Here is a 17,031-nt window from a genome sequence, read left to right as displayed (position 1 = left end):
TCCCGAACTGTTTGTAATGGTCTATCATGCCGGAAATATTACTGCGAGCTTGCGACGTACCATTTGTGCCGTGTGCGTTTATTCTGAGCGGTGATCCGGATAGGAAGCGAATGTTTATAGAGTTTATACGGGCGATAGAAATATGCTTACTTCGTATAGCTAGCTACTGATTTGCTATTGCAATCGGTGCTTCACCTTTCGGGCGGAAGAAACGGCAACCTTTTTAGTTTGTGGCTTCCCCGCAGCAGCTCGTGTTGCCATGTTCACCAAAGGTTATTGTCACTGCATTCTGTGCACAATACACGTTTAATTAAAATGTGTTCAAAATTTCAAAGGTAGTTTAGGTACCCTTAAAAAAATATAGCAGACGGCAATTTCTCTGGCTCTGAACTCACTTGTAGTACTATGACTGCAACATTTTCTCTTGGTGAAGACTACGTTTCTCTAATAGTTGCACACATCAACTACGAGAGAATGGTCAGGCACTCTTAAGTTATAGAGTAGTTTGGGCAAAGTGGTAGGTATTGCTGTTAAAAGGTAATGTAGTAATTGAAAGTAATTAATCGAGCTGGACATTGAACAAAATTTTAAACCCGTATGATTGGGGCATATTAATTTATTAATTTAATAATTGAATTTGTAGATTTGCATAGGTGAGCTAGAAATCAAAACTGATCATTTTTGTACGTAAATTTTGGACACGCAAACTATACCACTTCTATAACAATTTCCTGTAGTTCTGCCTTTAGTGTCGTGTAAGCGACACCTTGCTTAAGTGTACATATGTCGAGCTTAGCTATCTCGGATGAAATAACCCCAGCTGCAGTTAGGATATTCGCTTGAGCACTTGTCCCACTGGCTCGAAGTGCAGCGCGCATAGATTTGTGTCTCTACTGGTCAGTGACATGGATGGCACCACCTTAGCTGGAAAGCTTAGTCTGTGGTTCCCTCTCTCACTGTTTAACAGATCAGGCGGTGATGCGGGAGCCTGTGCTTGGCTGGATTTTCCACATGTAACCTCAACCCATTATAATTACGATAAAAATAATTGCAATTAAAGCAGTCATTGTTTAATTGCAATGTTAATCACTTGCCCCCCCCTGAAAGTAAGCCAAAACCCTTTCACAAGTTTCTGCGGCACTTCGTCGTTCCGAGTTGTGCGATCTACCGTGTAAAAGAAATTGCGGCGTTGTTGTTACTACGCCGTTTATTGGTAGTGCTTTCGACATTGTTTTCCTTCGGATTCTTGGTGCATCCTCCACTCCAAGTAAGTGCCATGTCTGAGGCTCATCATTATCACTGTTGTGTACGTCTCGTACAGACCATTGACACAGTTTTTGTGACCACGATAACGAAGAAATGTACATTGGCATATTATCATATACTCAAGAACAAATCCTATGCGATGCATATATGTCAACACCATCCACTATGGTGTTGGGCTGCTGAGCGCGAGGTCGCGGGATCGAATCCCAGCCACGGCGGCCGCATTTCGATGGGGGCGAAATGCGAAAACACCCATGTACTTAGATTTAAGTGCATGTTAAAGAACCCCAGGTGGTCGAAATTTCCGGAGTCCTCCACTACAGCGTGCCTCATAATCGGAAAGTGGTTTTGGCACGTAAAACCTCATAATTATTTTTTTAACCATCCACTACAATATATTGCTTTGAGGCCTCCGAAAAACAAGCGCAAACCTCCAGACAAAATTTTTGCTGAATCGCACAATGTTCGGCTTTAAGTGCACATTGCTAAAGTTACTGGTGTCACACGGCCACTTTCTATTACGATCATGCCCGATCCGGATTGAAATTCTGGACCGTGATTGGCTCCCTTGCGCAGCTTGCGGAAAGGAACCAATCGCTTCTGTTTTAAGTTCTTGTTTGGCTACCCTCCATGTGTTTTGCTCACATTCGCATGTGCCACCTGATGGGGCACAACAGCCGTTGATCATCACGCATGTGTGATTAACAGAGAATTACTAGGCAACTTTATATTATGCAGGTGATATGTAATGATTTATTCGATCTCAAGGGGCAGACGTGCCCGCATAGGTCAAAAAGCCAATATAAACCTGCTTTCTGGGGCTTAGGTTGCAGCACAAGCAATGAAGTGGCAGTGGTGACAGACATTTTCTTCACACTGTGGCCATAGAGAAAGACATTCTGTGGCCCTATCATAGAATAAAGGACGAACTTGGTCCTATGGCTATGGTGGTTAGAGCCACCATACTATGGCGATGGTCAAGCTACACTGTAGATCACTGTAGACGAAGATGACGAGGCAGCCTCACGAGTTTATATAGGTGTATACTGTGGCCAACGGTAGTCGGCTTGACTAGAGTACAATCTAGCATGACGGATTATGGTAACGGAATGGACGGACGGAAAAAGGAACCCAGTTTTTACTCACTGCTGTCGCAGCAAAATCAAGTTGCTAACATAATCGAGCGCGCAAGATGGAACTCGCAGATATATGCGCCATCTGCTAACAAAATAGACAAGCGTTTGTCGTAAAAATGCATGTAAATTAAACTGTTTACTTGGCTTAGCTATGGCCAAAGTTGGCGCAAATATAGTAAATGTCATGAGAGTCGTGCCAGTTTCATAAACCGCTTGTGTGCGTATTGTTGCTGTGCGGTGTGTTGCAACTGTGTACTGCGCGTTTCGGCGGTGATCGGTGGGGTGGCGGTTGGTTTCGCGATCCGCCCGCGCCGGCTGCGCTGCTGGGGGCGATCTCGGCGCACCGCGCCTGATGTTTGCAACTGTAGATTTTCTTGCCTAAGTACCTCGTTCGAAGCAGCTGTGCCGTCGTGTTAACGCGCGCGAGCACGGCAGGTTGGAATCTCCGCGCACCGCTGCGGCAATCGAGGCTATCAAAGCGATCTTGTGAACGCGTGCTACTGCGACGTCACCAGAGTGGTGGCGGAAACAGCGGACTGCAGCAGTGCATACCACATATTAGGCTTAAATTCTTGAGCCGTCGTGTGATTGACAGCGATTTCTTGTGTCATTTGCCCCAAGTCTCGTCGAACCGGCGTGTTTGTGACTCTGCAGCGAGCTCGTCTGTGACCCTGCCCGACACAAGCACAGGAATGCGCAGGAAAAGTGACCTCGTGAATCACAGCGCGTTTCGCTGCTGTTTCTGCTGTCATGTTCGCACTGGCACGGTGATTCTGGGCATCTGGCATTTGGTGAGTGCTGATCCGCAGCTGCATCTATGTCGTGCCGTTATCCTTTACTTCTGATCGCGTTTAGCAGGTTACTTTAAGAAATATACTAGCCCAAATCGCATCAGCTCTCGCCTTGCGACAGGGATAAAGAGGAGTAGGTTGTGGCGAGAGGAACGGGGAAATGCGATGCAGGGAGCGGTCGGCGGTGTAGAGGCGCTGGTCGATATATTTGTAGGTTGAGACGAGAGCGTCTTGTCATTGGTATAATGGCTGCTTTTGTTTTGCTTAACCGGCAGTCGGTGTCTACGTTATCATCTTTTGCACTTCATGACCTGAAGTGACGCACGCTTGTATGACGCAAGTAGAAAGTTCAGTGCGAAACCACAGCTTGCGCTCCGTAGTCCCGCGGCATCTGCCTATAGACGCGCGCCAGGTGCTTCGTAAAATGTCGCCGGCTCAAACGCGTTTAGTTTTCGTTTTTTTTTTTTTTATTCTCCTCTTCGAGCAGTGAACCGTGAAGGTTCTTTTAAAAGCGCATGCCTATGCGTGCAGGAATGTGTTCGATCTGCTAACGCAGGTAAACAGGTTTCGGAGGTTGGTTCCAGTTTACGAAGGGAAATTACTCGAAGCTCATTATCCACCTGTACAAATCAAATAACTCGTGTATTAGGCCTCCAGAAAAAAGAAAAAGAGAAGCAATCCACAATTTCTTTTTGTTAAAGCAACGAAAGCCTAGAAAACTGCTGGAGGGTTTAGCGAGAAAAAAAAAAGAAGTTCCTTTATGTTGTCCGTTTCTCTCTTGTGTCCGTGCCTGTAACGTATTTCCTAAAGCTGAAGTTTCTGTTAAAAGGTTCTAGCTTGTGTACATGACAGATGGGCCGACCATGTTTACACACTTTCTTGAAGGAAATATACCACAGTTCAAAATTGTTGACCACGAAAAAAAGTTACAGCAATATGTTTCCTGCAGCGGTCAGCATCTGTGACATTTCAGCACTTGCTTTGGAGTTCGAAAGTAATTAGCCCTAATATTGCAGTGCACATTGCATCTTGCCTTAGCTGTTAGGCTAGTTGGATTAACATGATTTTGCAGAGGGGAGCGCAGAAGTTTTGTGGAAAGAAAGAAAAAAAAAAAGTGGAGACACGTACGGGAAAGACGCCTGAACAGGAGAGCGCCTATCCTGTCCAAGTCTCCTTTTTATCCGCAACACTTCTGCGCTCCCCTTTGCAAAATCGTGCATCTTGCACTTGTGAGGTGCTACTGTCGCATCGTTATTACGTGACCTGCAAATGTCTTTCTGGGCTTATTGGGAATGTGTATAGTATGGCGTAAAGCAACGAAGTTCCTCTGTTCTCTGCTAATCTCGCAAGAGCAACGTGGGCGCACAGCAGATTGATTTAGCCAATTTGTTCTGTCTCATGCACTGTTGTGTGCAGCAAGTTGATGTGATGCATGTTGTGGTCACTTTGTTTCTAGTGATTGCCACATATGCAGCACAGTTTTTAAGCTTTATGTAGTGCGCATAATGCCTCTAAACAGTTTGCATTCGATTATGAATAAAGGTGAAACTCAAGCACCTGTAAACTGGAATAAAATACATTAAAGCTGCATTCCGAGTGCTGATAGCCAACTATGCGTTATGTAAGTACCGCAATCATAGGAAGGGCTTTGGCACATCTCGCATGTCACATAGCAATTATTAACATTGGGAATTCGGTATTAAAGTTGGCCTTGAAACAACATATCTGGTGTTATCAACATTATCATAATGTGTGATGCAGAGCAATATTTGCTGACATTGTACTGCAGTAAGGCTAGGTGTGATGGCGCTGTTCATAAAAATTAAATAGATAAATAAACAAACAAGGGTGCTGGACATGGGCGCCCCCCCCCCCCTTTTTTTAGGAGGCAGGGGGGCTGTGTTTGTGTCTGGAAGCTGCTATGATCACAGCTACAAAACGAGCCAGTGTATTGTGATGTCATGCATGTCATCCACTTCCTGGGCACCAAAATTAGAAGTGCCGCAGTAAATTGTTTAGGCCACTCAGGTACTACTTGCCAGCATTCTTTTACAGTGTGAGAGGGCTTGGACTTTGATTTGGCACTAGAAAATGGTATGTTAAAGATGTACTCCTTTATCTGAGTCATCGCTATTGAGTTCAGCTGGGTCCCATGTGTTGTTGGCGAGTCCATTTGTCTGGACTTAATGACGTGCTCTGTGTGCGCCGTCAGATGTAGCCGTAGTGTAGGCAAGTGAGGTGGGGGGGGGGGGTGGGATGCTTGAGCCAATTAAAAAGTTTTGGGAAGAGAGTGCTCTGGGGAGGGCATTTCCAGTAAGTATGGAATGCGTTGAAATTTTTTGCTGTATATTGACATGCTGGTTTTTCTTAATGTGGTGTTGGATAGCATGGTTGAATAGTGTAATCCGCCAGGCACAAACAGCTACGAGGCTCATATAGAGAATTACGACTGCGGTCATACATGGAGAAACGCATCTAGTGACCCCATTGGGAAATGTTGTTGTGCGGTTGCAGATTCTCCATGTCCTTGCCTTGGCGATTCTCGTCAGCATGATGCTGCGGCCGGAGCTAATCGAAAAGCTGTACGGAAACAACGGATCAGCGACGACACAGCTTTCAGGCAGCTTCATCACCCGCTTTCGTCCCTCTGTCTACAGCCACGAACTTTCGGACATGGCCAATGACCCAAAGCTGGCAAGCATCCGTGATGGTGAGTTCTGTGTTTCAAGGACATACTTTGTTTCACAGTCATTTTTACCATTGTTGAGCTCTGTATGTAACAGCATTTTTTACATTTGTTTTTAAGTAAACTTCAAATCATGGCCCAAAACTGAGCATTCATTTAGTGATCTTCAGTGAAATATCACTAAGCGATGATGACATTGCCGACTTGCCCGGAATTGTTCCTAGACATTCCTTGCGGTTCTGAAGAAACTACTGTTTGCTGCAACCACTGTGGACGAAGCCATGGTCGCTATCAACGTGACCATGGATGGCGACTATGCAATCGTGAAGGCACACGGCCAATGCGGTGCTAAGCGCGTCGGTAAACGCAAGAAGAAAGGCTTTTAAAGGCACAAATAGGGACGATGCATTCTGATGTTGCTGTCATTCACCTACTATTCTCACTGATCGACTATGGCAATGCAAACTCTGCGGCTTCATTTTGGTGGACGCTAGCGCCATTTTTGCTCTTTTGCATCGCACATTTGCAGTGCCCCTCGCTCGCCGAGCCCCGAGAGTTGTCCGAATTAACCAATGTGCAGCCGAATATGTCCGAATTAATGGTTGTTTCATTGTATTAAATGATGCATACGCCTGCCAGGACCAGAGGACAAGTCCAAATGATCCGATTTTCCGAATTAATTAGGTTTTACTGTACTGTGTTTCTATTACAATTACTGTATGTGTTTTCCTTTTATACTTGGTGAGCTTACTAATTGTTTGCCATGTTTCTGGGACACAGATGCCATCAAGCCTCGTACAGGCTTTTTGTCCACGCCCCAAACATTGGTAATGTGTTGAATAAATGTGATTGATAGATTGATTGATAAAAAATTAGTTAGCACAAAAAGCAGCCCTAAAACAATAGATAGCTTATCTAGTGCAATCGTTTATTTTCATTGTTGTGTGAACCATTAATCATGCTTGCTCGTGTATGCCTTTACATAATATATGGTATACTGTCATTTGGTCCACTTGTAACATTGTGAGAACAATCAGGAGATGATGATGTGATAAAACTTGCATAATCTGATTTGATAAACTTGCATGTTGGTGCACAACCAAATGCAAGATATGATCTTTGTTCGTTTCAGCAGCTTATTCTGTGGAGGCACTAGAGAATGGCTGGGCATCTTTTTTTCTAATAGTGTGTACCTTTCATCGCATAATTAATAGTTACATTGATTACCACATAGTGTAAGGTGTGCCTTAATGGCAAAGCCTTACGTCAACTCCGGAGACTCTAGATTTTTTTTTTCTTTTCCCTCTCTTATCTTGACATACAGGACAGCACCAAGGTATTCACTTTTATTTGACTTTTACATCTCTTTGCATGGTAGCGTAGTTGTATGGTACACTAACACGTAAAGTGAGCGTGCGTGTTGTGTTGAAGTATGTTTGGCCATACTGTCCAGTGATGGAACTACAAAAGCACCATTTCCCACCGCAAATTCCTGATTACAACCTTTGCATGCGTGAACCTGGGGCATTACTCTCGGGCGATCCCTTTGGGGGAGGCACTTGTGTTGGTGCCTGCGGGTGGCAGCATTCCTGGCACCATGTTAGTAAATCATGCTGTCGTTGATTGGCTAACACAACCTATGGCTTTTGGCACACTGGTCAAAGTTGGTCAGACGGGGTATAAGTTTGTTGGCTTTCATTCCAGGCACTAAGCTGGCGTCTTCTTTTGTTCCCGCTGTTTAGAGGACCTTCATGTGGCTCTAGCCATCACCGTCTGCACAGGAGTTGTTACCCTGTTGCTACTGTATGGAACCATATGGGTAAGGACTCGCACGAATGTGCCTTTTCAACTTCTGCATCGTTGGCGTGTTGTGAGAGCGGTTGTATAAAAAGTGTGATGCTTAGTTTCCTCATTCCCTTTCAACACATCTTCTCTTAGCTTGGGACGGCACCGATAGCAATGACCTGCTGATTGCTCCTTTATTTTTTCTGTTAATGCGGTGCGCATATAACGCATCCAAATTTGGCGTCTCACACAGGCGCCACAGAGCAACAGAGTGGTGACGAAACGGGTGGGATGTGTTAACAATCACTGCTTCCCCATTTCGCATAACATTTGAGGGGTGTGTTTGCATGTGCAAGTCGTTCACTCTGTAGTGGTTGATGGTCATGAACAATCGCCTAGTTGCTGGTGTCTGTGCACTGGCATCATTGTGCTGGCTTTGACATCTTTGATGGTGGTGGGAAAATAAATAAATAAATAAACATGGGAGGGCCTTGAAACCAACGGAAGAGAGCAAGCAATATGCAAGATAGTGGGGTCTCATCTGCATGCAATGAAATAAAACTTGGCTTGCATGTTCATGGCAACATTGTTTACGGGATATCTAAAGATGTGTCTTCTGGATTTGTTTCCAGGATTTTCTACAGATCATGAACATTTACTTACTGGGTTCAAAAAGTGCCCCTCTTTGCCCTTTGCTGTTTGTCGAATTATTCATGATATATCACACTCCTCGTGGAACCTGTAGTGGTGTGATGCATGCAAGTTCCCTACCAGAATTAATTGAACTTCCATGGGAATGCTAGGTAGTCTACCACGGATTTTTTTCAACAATCTAGCATGGCTTCGTTGGGAATGGAAACTGCAGCCTCTTTTATTGTTCTGCATAGTTCAGCTGCTGCGTGCTAGTTACACAACATCTTATTAGACTAGTGGAGTGCTTTAAATTGAATAACTACTACATTCTGGCATGTAATTTCGGGTTCGCAACTAAGTCTTCACACTTATGACCATGCATGCTGGTAGATCTGGACAGCTTGTGGGCAGCAGCACTTGCTGTGGGTGACTATTTCAGATATCTTAAAAAGTTTTAATTTGTTATGTTCTGAAAACAATATGGTGGTAGAAATTAAAGTGTAAATGAAGCCAATCATTGTCATACAGCACATTGGTAATATTAGGTTAAAACAAGAAGTTGGAAAGTTGTTCGACACCAGTCGGTCGAATCAATGCTTGCTATGATTTCCACCCATGCTAGAATTAGCATTAACACTACAAGTAATGACCGAGATTGTATCAAATTTCCCAGAAGCATTGTGTGCAGACAGCCATATTTGGATTCCAAGCTTTCAAGCAACACATAGGGAAAAGAAAAAACACACACCATGCCACTGATGATGATGATGATGGCTATGGTCATTACCGTTCGGGTCAGGCCGGCATATATAGCCTTGACCAATACCTACTACAACCGACAAGCGCTACAATCTAGTGTCAAAAACAGCTGTTCAGTGCAAGTTTACTGGTATACATTTCCTTGCAATTGGTTCACACTGCAACATATCTTTCCTCATGAGGGCTATCCTCGTCACTGGCTGTATTAGTTGCGATTCTGGTGACGTCTACACACGTCGGCAACAGAAAAAGGGTTAAAGTGGAATATGAACAGTGCACCCACACTTGTGCGCCACGTGTCCCTCTAATAATTTTTGCGTTGTGAAACTCTCTGGTGCCCTGTGCATGGCCGTGCGTGTGTGACATATGCCCCAACTGTTGCTGCGCAGGGTCAGCCAACGTACCTGATGCCGTTCTTCTGCCTGCAAGTGTTTGACTTCGTGCTGTCGGCGCTGACAGTGGTGGGATACTTCTCGTACATGCCGGATGTGCGCCGCCTGGTGGCATCGTCGCGAGACCTGCCCCTGCAGAAGGAGCTGCTGCGTCTCGACCCCCAGTGGCTATGCACCGTTGTCATGGTCGGCTTCGTTGCCTGCATGATGATCAAGGTCTGTCGCTTGTCTTGCCCTCGCACTGTAAGGTGTAAACCCCATTTCAGCGAAAAACCAAGCAACAGGACTGGAATCATTAGCACTCCAGTCTCCCGCTTGCGTACCTGCCATATCTCTCAAATTTCAGGTAAAGCTTACGAATTTAGGCTCATTTTACTATACTAATGTTGCATCAAGTCTGGTCCAGAGAAAGTTTCACTTCTAGGTCTCCAACGCTTCTGTTAGAAGTCTACTGTTGGTGAAAGAATGCCAGAAGGCTGCATGGTTCAAGCAAGTTTATGCAGAACTTTTTGAAGCAGACAAAATCGACAACAGCAACGTTGCTGAAAAAGTAATTCTGATCTGAAAACAATGTATTTTTTCTTAGTCTTTGCTGTTCTCGATGCTTTGCTTGCCAGTGAAAAAACATACGCGTGATGGCTACAGGCAACATGACAAGGAGGTGGCACTGGCAGCACAATGCACTCGGTCATCTGCTCTGGCATCTTTTGGTTATAAAAATTCTCTGTTAACAGGCAGGCTCACAATTTCCACTCCTTTTTGCCCATGAGTTCACTAGCTACAGCCGGCAATTGTGCAATGACCTCTGCACCCATTGCTGAAGCAGCACAATTGCGGAAATCGAGCAGCCAAAATGCACCACCACCACGGTGCCTTATGCAACTAACTACATGGAGTCTTAGCATCCTAGCGCTTCCTGCAGCACCAAACAGAAAAAGGTTTTGTGACTTTTCGACCATGCTTTCAACCCATGGAAATGTTAACAGTTTTTGCATTTCATCTTGAGTTGCTCAAGAGGCTTTGTCAACTGAGATGTGCTTCTTCACAATACGTGAAAGTGAAGCGATTCTCCACTTTATGTCCATCTTGTCACTTGCAACCATCATGCCGCCTGCAAAATTACCCAAATGGAGTTTGAGTCTAAAGGGATTTTTTTTTCTTTCCACAGTCGGAATTCCTAGCTGGCTTCTAGAAATGTTCTTTTTCGAGGTTATATCCTTTCCAGACCTGAAACTCACTTGTCCTCATGTCTGGAAACTTTAGTATCCGATGACCAGTTCCCTTCTGGGAAAAATTTTGACATTTAAAGCAAGTAAACTTACTGTGTTTTCTTTTGAAAAACAAGGGTGATTTTTATGCTGACCGTTGAATTTAATGCTAACTGTTGTATCTTTTTAGGCCTATGTGATGGGAATTGTCTGGTCCTGTTACAAATACCTGCGACTCAGGCAAGAAGCGAGCCTTCCTGATGTGGAATCTGACTCTGAGGTAAGAGCTGCATCCTTAAAAAGAAGAAGAAAAAAGAAAGCTTTGTTTCATTATAGGATCCCCAACTGCTGTTTATCAGGGGACTGCGTAGCCAATTTGTGGCAGATAGTGGGGCCCAGATTCTGTAGCAATAACTTTCTAGAGTGAAAAAAGAAAATGCCAATGAATAACTTGTGAATTTTCTTGGTTGCGACAGCTTCCACCAGTTTTGCTAATTGCTAAGTGCAAAAGTCAATACAAATACAAGCACTGTGTAATAGCCAACCCCCAACTTTTTATGAAAAAAAAAAAAAAACTGTGCCTAAGTGGTGCAGGCCAAAGAACCATCTTCAAGAAGGCTTTACTATGCTCTGCCAAACCATAACCGTGTTTGTACAAATGTCCGTGTGCTTGCCTATAGTGCTTCAGCACTACACTACACAGCAAATGTAGAGTAATTACGAAGGCAGCTATTAATTTCAGGACACTGTGCTAAAAAGTTCGAGGGGACTGCCATTGCTCACAAGTGTACTCTTACAAACTGAGCAGCAGCACACGACTATTGCTTTCATTGCCTCGCAACACGGTGCTTCGATGCTCTACACAAGAGCGTAGATGTGCGTACAACAGTGCAGTCCGGGCATTTCCCCAGCTTTGTTCTGCACCTCAACCCATTTTTCATTGCACAGTAGTTCTACCTTGTGAAGACGAAAGGGTGATGTCTGGGAAGAAACATTGCACCCCCCCCCCCCCCCAAAAAAAAAGACAAAAAATTTGTGTATCAGCTGCTTGCCGATGTTTCACTCAAAGCCTCGCCAAGGATGCTACCCATGCCGCAGGTTCAGGTTGGAGGTGCAGCTGTTGTGAAAATTTACGCAGCGTTTTCCAAATTGATGGTACCGCAGTATGGTCCCAGCATTTAGGTCTCATTCGTTCTGCTTCTTGAAATGGAGCGCCTCAAGTGGACCATCGTTTGTCATAGTGTTTCCTTCTTTGTCTGAAGATGTACTTGTAGGTAATTTTTTTTCCTCATTTTGTTGTACTGACAGTTTATTTCAAAGTCTGCAGAAGTGTGCATTCAGGAATCGTTACTTGTTATATAGACTGCGTGACTCAGTGTTGTGTGAATTCTCTGCTTTCAGGTGTTGCCGTACGGCCAGGTAGGCGTTGGTCTTTTTTGTTTTACTTTGCTTCCTCTGCATAACTGGGGCTCACGTGTAGAGTAGTTGCCGAGTGGTAGAAGCATGCTGGGCATTGGTAGCATGACAGGTTGCAGTACGCAATCTCTAGAGACATTCATACTATGCACAGTGACGTCCATCTTTTCAGTGAAGAATAGCGTCGAAGCCCAAAAGGAAAACAAGGATGACCGACAGAAACTGGCACAGACGTGGTCGTCCCTGTTTTTCTTTCGCACTTCCATTCTACTCATCACAGAATACGAACCAACTGAGCCTGCTTAGTTTTACAGTGAACTTGTAGGTGCACAGTGTGAATAAAATTCTCTCTGTGCTTGTCCTAAAAGCAGCTTGGCTGAAAACATAGAATTCAACCCAGAATTGCCTGCTGTGGTTGCTTGGTGACTTTGGTGTTGCGCTGCTATGCACAAGGGTGCGGAATCAAATCCTTGCCACGGCGGCTGCATTTCGATGGGGGCAAAATGCAATAACGCCTGTTTATCGTGAGCATTGGGTGCAAAGAAACCCAGGGGGTCAAAATTAATCCAGAGTCCCGCCTCACTACGGCATGCCTCATAATAATAATAGGGTTTTGGCACGTAAAATCCCAGAATTTAAGAGCCCAAAACTACAGTAGTGACATGGCATTTTCAGCTTGCCATCTTTTTGCGGTAAATGAAGGCTCAAGCCATGTGAACCCCAGAAAATATACAGTACTGGAGAGCATTGGAGCCACTCTAAGTAATTTACTATAATACTAGTGCTTGCTGCGTAGCCTTATTGCAACACCACATCGGAAAATTTTGCTGTCTGTCACGATAATGCCGATGACGCCAGGTTCAGAATCGGGAGCCCAACTTTAGTTATCAAGTTAAAGCATCATAAAATTCATTCCAAACAATAAATACTTGCTTAGTGCGATCACTGCGTGACAGAGTTTCTGCAACCTGTGTGTCGGCACTTCTTTAAAGAAAAATGTAGAATGGCTCTGTATCTCTTCAAATATGGTACTATTACTATTTCGGTCGTCTTATTGCAAGCTGATTGTGAATGTAGGAAGATTGTACCCTTTGGAAAATCCAGTTTATCCCGCTGAAGTGGCTATTATGGCATTCTTGTGCAGAGTGCGGAAATGTGACCCGTTGTGGTTGCTTAGTGGCTTTGGTGTTGCACTGCTGAGTACGAGATCGTGGGATCCAATCGCGGCCACAGAAGCTGCATTTCGATGGGGGTGAAATGCAAAAACACCTGTGTGCTTAGATTTAGGTGCACATCAAAGAACCCCAGGTAGCCAAAATTAATCTGGAGTCCCCCACTACGTCGTGCCTCATAATAAGATTGTGTTTTTGGCACACAGGATCCAATAATTTAATTTAAGAGTGCGAAATCGCGGGTTTGACCCCCAGATGCAGTAGCAGCGTTCAATTTGGAGCAAAATGCAGCAATGCTCATGTGGTAGTCTTGGGCTTTGTGTGCGTGTCAAAGAAATGCAAGTCGTCAAAATGAATCCACAAGCCCTATGTCGCCTCTCGTAGTCCTTGCATTGGCCTATAATGTTAGAAGCAATAAATCTGAAGCAATCAACCTACCAGTCAATTTCTTTAATTAAGTCTTTGTTGATGTAAAGGATCTGCCCTGTCAACTTCCAGATCGTTTTTCCCACTAGCGAGCCCACATTAGGAATTGTCAATGTAGATGCTGTTATACAGTGCTATGGAGAGAGGCTGATGAGGGAGCAAGGCACTCTCAAGCTGGGAACCTGAATGAGACCGAGCAATAACTTACAGTATCTGCAGATTTTTCTAGAACCTTGGTTGGCTCAGCCATCACCTTTAGTGTATGCAGTGATCATGAAGCACCTTCTCTAGGAGCTACTTCACATGCATTTGTAAATACGAAATGGTGACTGTCCAACTTGGCTGTCAAGCACAGCGAAACATTATTCTGGCTGCCATAACTGAGCTCTTGGGTATTAGAAGCTAGAGGAGCAAGTTGTGGAAGTTTCTTCGAAGGTAATCCCTGGAAACATGCATTTCGAGCCTTGTTCATGAATAAGAATGGCCCTATTTGTAGTTTTTGGAAACACTTATAATGGCAAGGACTGAAACATTAGAAGCAGCTTTTTGTTATTAGCATAATTAGCTATATTACAGTCCATTGTATTTAAGTGTTCACAATGTGGAAGCCATGCAAAAACGGAAAATGTAGCAAAATAATGAATTTGTGAAGTCAAGGCAATCTGCTTCTTGCATTTCATGCCTTTAGGCTATCTTGCCATACCTTAGAAATTAGGCATTTATCATGCCATCTCTTTTTTTCATTGTGGCCTCAAACAGGTGAAGTGAACGTTAGAAGCTTATTGACCCACACTAAAACTAATCAGAGTCACTTTTGAAATTAATGTGAAAATACTTAGCATGTAGGTAAAGTTTTATTCAAGTTAATTGAACAAATCGAAAATGGTTTCAATGTCACTGTTGTGCCCCCTTTAATTCAGCTGATGTTGAATGGTACCTGTCCCGTTTGCCAATCGTACACGCCCTTCGATTTCAGGCTCTGTTGCCACCCGATTACGAGACAGCGACCAAGATGCCTGCATTTGTGCCCGTCTACGCACCTCCGCCGTACCCAAACCACAGCACCTGAATAGTGTCACGGCAGTCGGCGCGTGGAAAATGGTCACCACCACCCGAAGCAGCTTCCAGCTGCCAAACGGCACTTGCGGTCTCTAAAATGGCCCGCTTCTGTGCAAATCTGGACGTCCTGTGTACATTTTGATGTATTTTCCTTGGTTTCGTGTCAGTTCGTAACCGCACCCCACAAAAAAGTATGGATTGAAGATTGCATGTCACAGACACGAAGACAGTAATGCTTTTGTTTCTTACACTCTATATCTCTCTTTTTTTTCTTTTTTTTTCTCAAAACTTTGGAAAAGGAAATTGCAACAAGCTTCTTGCATGCAGGCTGTATTTGGGGTTCACAGTGTGCAGCTTCATGACAGTGCTTTGCCGGAAGTGAAGAAAACTGAAATTCGAGAATGTATGTGCAAGGCCAGCAAGGATCCTGGATTGCTAGAAAATGGGAAGCTCAGCTTGTAGGTCCGATTCGTTTTGCTTGTTCAGGTAGTAGGTTGTCTGACTGTACGCACTACTTGAGGAACAAAACATGGTTAGCCTGAACTTTGAGCACCAACCCAACACAGATAGTTGTTACACATGAGGGTTCGGAACTTTCTTCCTTGCAGACTTTCTCTTTTTGCCATCTTTACATTTGAGCGACGCTAGCCCACTGTGTCAACTAATCTTAAGCAATGGATGCTAGTATCGCTGTATTGCAAAGAAAGATTTGCAGCTTTCATTGGAAGTGGGCAGTCCACGTTTCATTTGGCGGGAGGTCACCTTAGACCAGCATAGTCTTGACCTCTGCTATTCCCCGAGTGATCCAGCATTCCAGAGAGTATGGAACTAACCGACACATACGTGTTGTTTGTTTCTACACTAATATACGTCCTTTGTCAAAACTGTGCAGGCGACGCTGTTTCGAGCTCAGAGTCCCATAGCAATGTAAAGCCATGAGGCCCACTAACAGCTGTTGGTTGAACACGCAGTACCCCAGATTCTTTCATTAGAGGCTGTGCAGTATTTTTTTTAATATGCTTCTTTATCGTTTTTTGTATATTAAGCTACCCACTCCTCGCTTGCTTTATGACCTCGTACATTTTCTATTTGCTGGTCTGCTGAAGGAAACCCGTTTATGCTGTCTACTTGTGTCTGGGTACTTTCTTCTACCCCCTCCTAGTCATGCGTTTGTTTCATGTGCTGCTTGCACATACTGTAAATGGGCCTTTCATCGCGTGTAGTTTGGGTATTGCCCAAGACCGACAGTGCTCTCAACAAAAAAACAAGCGCGATTTGCACTTGGTACATTACTAAAAATGCTTGTCTAGTGCCTGTCCAAACTTGATGAGCATCGGTAGCGAATCTGGCATTGTGGGAAGGGGAGATGACTTTATGGAGATCTAGGATTGCTTACGTTATACATAGATGCAACTGATAAGACATGCGTGTTGTCTGTTACAAGTGCAATGTTCTAGAGTTTGCCTTCTTGTTTCTGGTTGTTGTGGGTGCTACTCAATTTAGTGCAGTTTTCTTTTACATTGTTCTTTGTTTCATGGTTATATGCACAGATTTCTAGTAGACCACCCACCTCCCTCTATGTGTAATGAAAAACCTCTTTCTTGCCAGGGAGGGAAAACAATGTATCTGCGATGTAGTGTGCAGTGAAATAAAACTTGAAAAACAAACTTCGCTTTACAAGCTGCTTTGTCTTAGCGAAGCAAACCTTGTGTTTGAATTGAACACACTTGTGATTGTGTGTACGTAGTGCCTTGTCCCATTAGAGTCCAGCAGCTAAAAACATTTGACCGAGTTCAACAAAGGCCTTGTGTGGAAATCCTGGATGTTTCTTTGGCTAACAGGAGTTTTATTGATCGCATGGCAGCTTATGTTCAAGCGGACAGTGAGACAAATTATGAAGCCTTGCCTCCAGTGCTGCCATCTGCTGTCGCATTCTCTTAGAGAACAAGGTAGATTGCCTTTATTTCAAACTCATTAAAGCTGAACAGGATAATGCTTGGCACAACTTGTTCAAGAAAAATGGGCCGTGTTCCTGGTGCTGCAGTTTAGATATATCTAGTTAAGGTTGTAATAATCCTTTCGCAGTCCAAACACCAGACCAGCTTGCAGGAAAGGGCCTGAAGGTGCAAAATTAGTATGTGCTGTAGGCATACATGCACAGATGTTGGCTTATTGTTTGTTTAAAGCACAGCAGTCTTAACGCACGGCACTGCACTAGGACTTAGATTTATGAAATAGGTGCAAGTCTTGGAAAATCTGCGTTGAAACACTGTCAAAGCAGAAATGGGAATTCACCACTGTT

General features: G+C 44.1%; 1 protein-coding gene across 2 annotated transcripts; it reads left to right on the top strand.

The window, feature by feature from the left end:
- Positions 1-2,651: 2,651 nt before the first annotated feature.
- On the top strand, positions 2,652-16,396 carry LOC142557564 (lysosomal-associated transmembrane protein 4A). Of its 2 annotated transcripts, XM_075669507.1 has the most exons (7): positions 2,654-3,193; positions 5,708-5,903; positions 7,622-7,698; positions 9,446-9,664; positions 10,847-10,936; positions 12,058-12,075; positions 14,647-16,396. In XM_075669507.1, exons 1-7 carry the CDS (start codon positions 3,095-3,097, stop codon positions 14,737-14,739), a joined length of 792 nt encoding a protein of 263 aa, XP_075525622.1. In that variant the 5' UTR covers positions 2,654-3,094; the 3' UTR covers positions 14,740-16,396. The 2 variants fall into 2 exon arrangements, with proteins under 2 accessions (XP_075525623.1, XP_075525622.1); XM_075669508.1 differs by lacking the exon at positions 12,058-12,075 and having other exon boundaries at positions 2,652-3,193.
- The last annotated feature ends 635 nt before the right edge of the window (positions 16,397-17,031 follow it).

Source organism: Dermacentor variabilis, chromosome 9 (genome assembly GCF_050947875.1).
Source record: "Dermacentor variabilis isolate Ectoservices chromosome 9, ASM5094787v1, whole genome shotgun sequence".
Classification (NCBI taxonomy): domain Eukaryota; kingdom Metazoa; phylum Arthropoda; class Arachnida; order Ixodida; family Ixodidae; genus Dermacentor; species Dermacentor variabilis.
This window is presented reverse-complemented; position numbering and strand designations above follow the sequence as displayed.

What these genes read in the sequence shown, in the direction of transcription:
- LOC142557564 (XM_075669507.1), top strand. Translation starts at nt 3,095, where the DNA reads ATGCGCAGGAAAAGTGACCTCGTGAATCACAGCGCGTTTCGCTGCTGT. An exon ending in TTCTGGGCATCTGGCATTTG is followed by an intron (nt 3,194 to 5,707) that starts GTGAGTGCTGAT and finishes GTGCGGTTGCAG; the next exon opens with ATTCTCCATGTCCTTGCCTT. An exon ending in TACTGTATGGAACCATATGG is followed by an intron (nt 7,699 to 9,445) that starts GTAAGGACTCGC and finishes GTTGCTGCGCAG; the next exon opens with GGTCAGCCAACGTACCTGAT.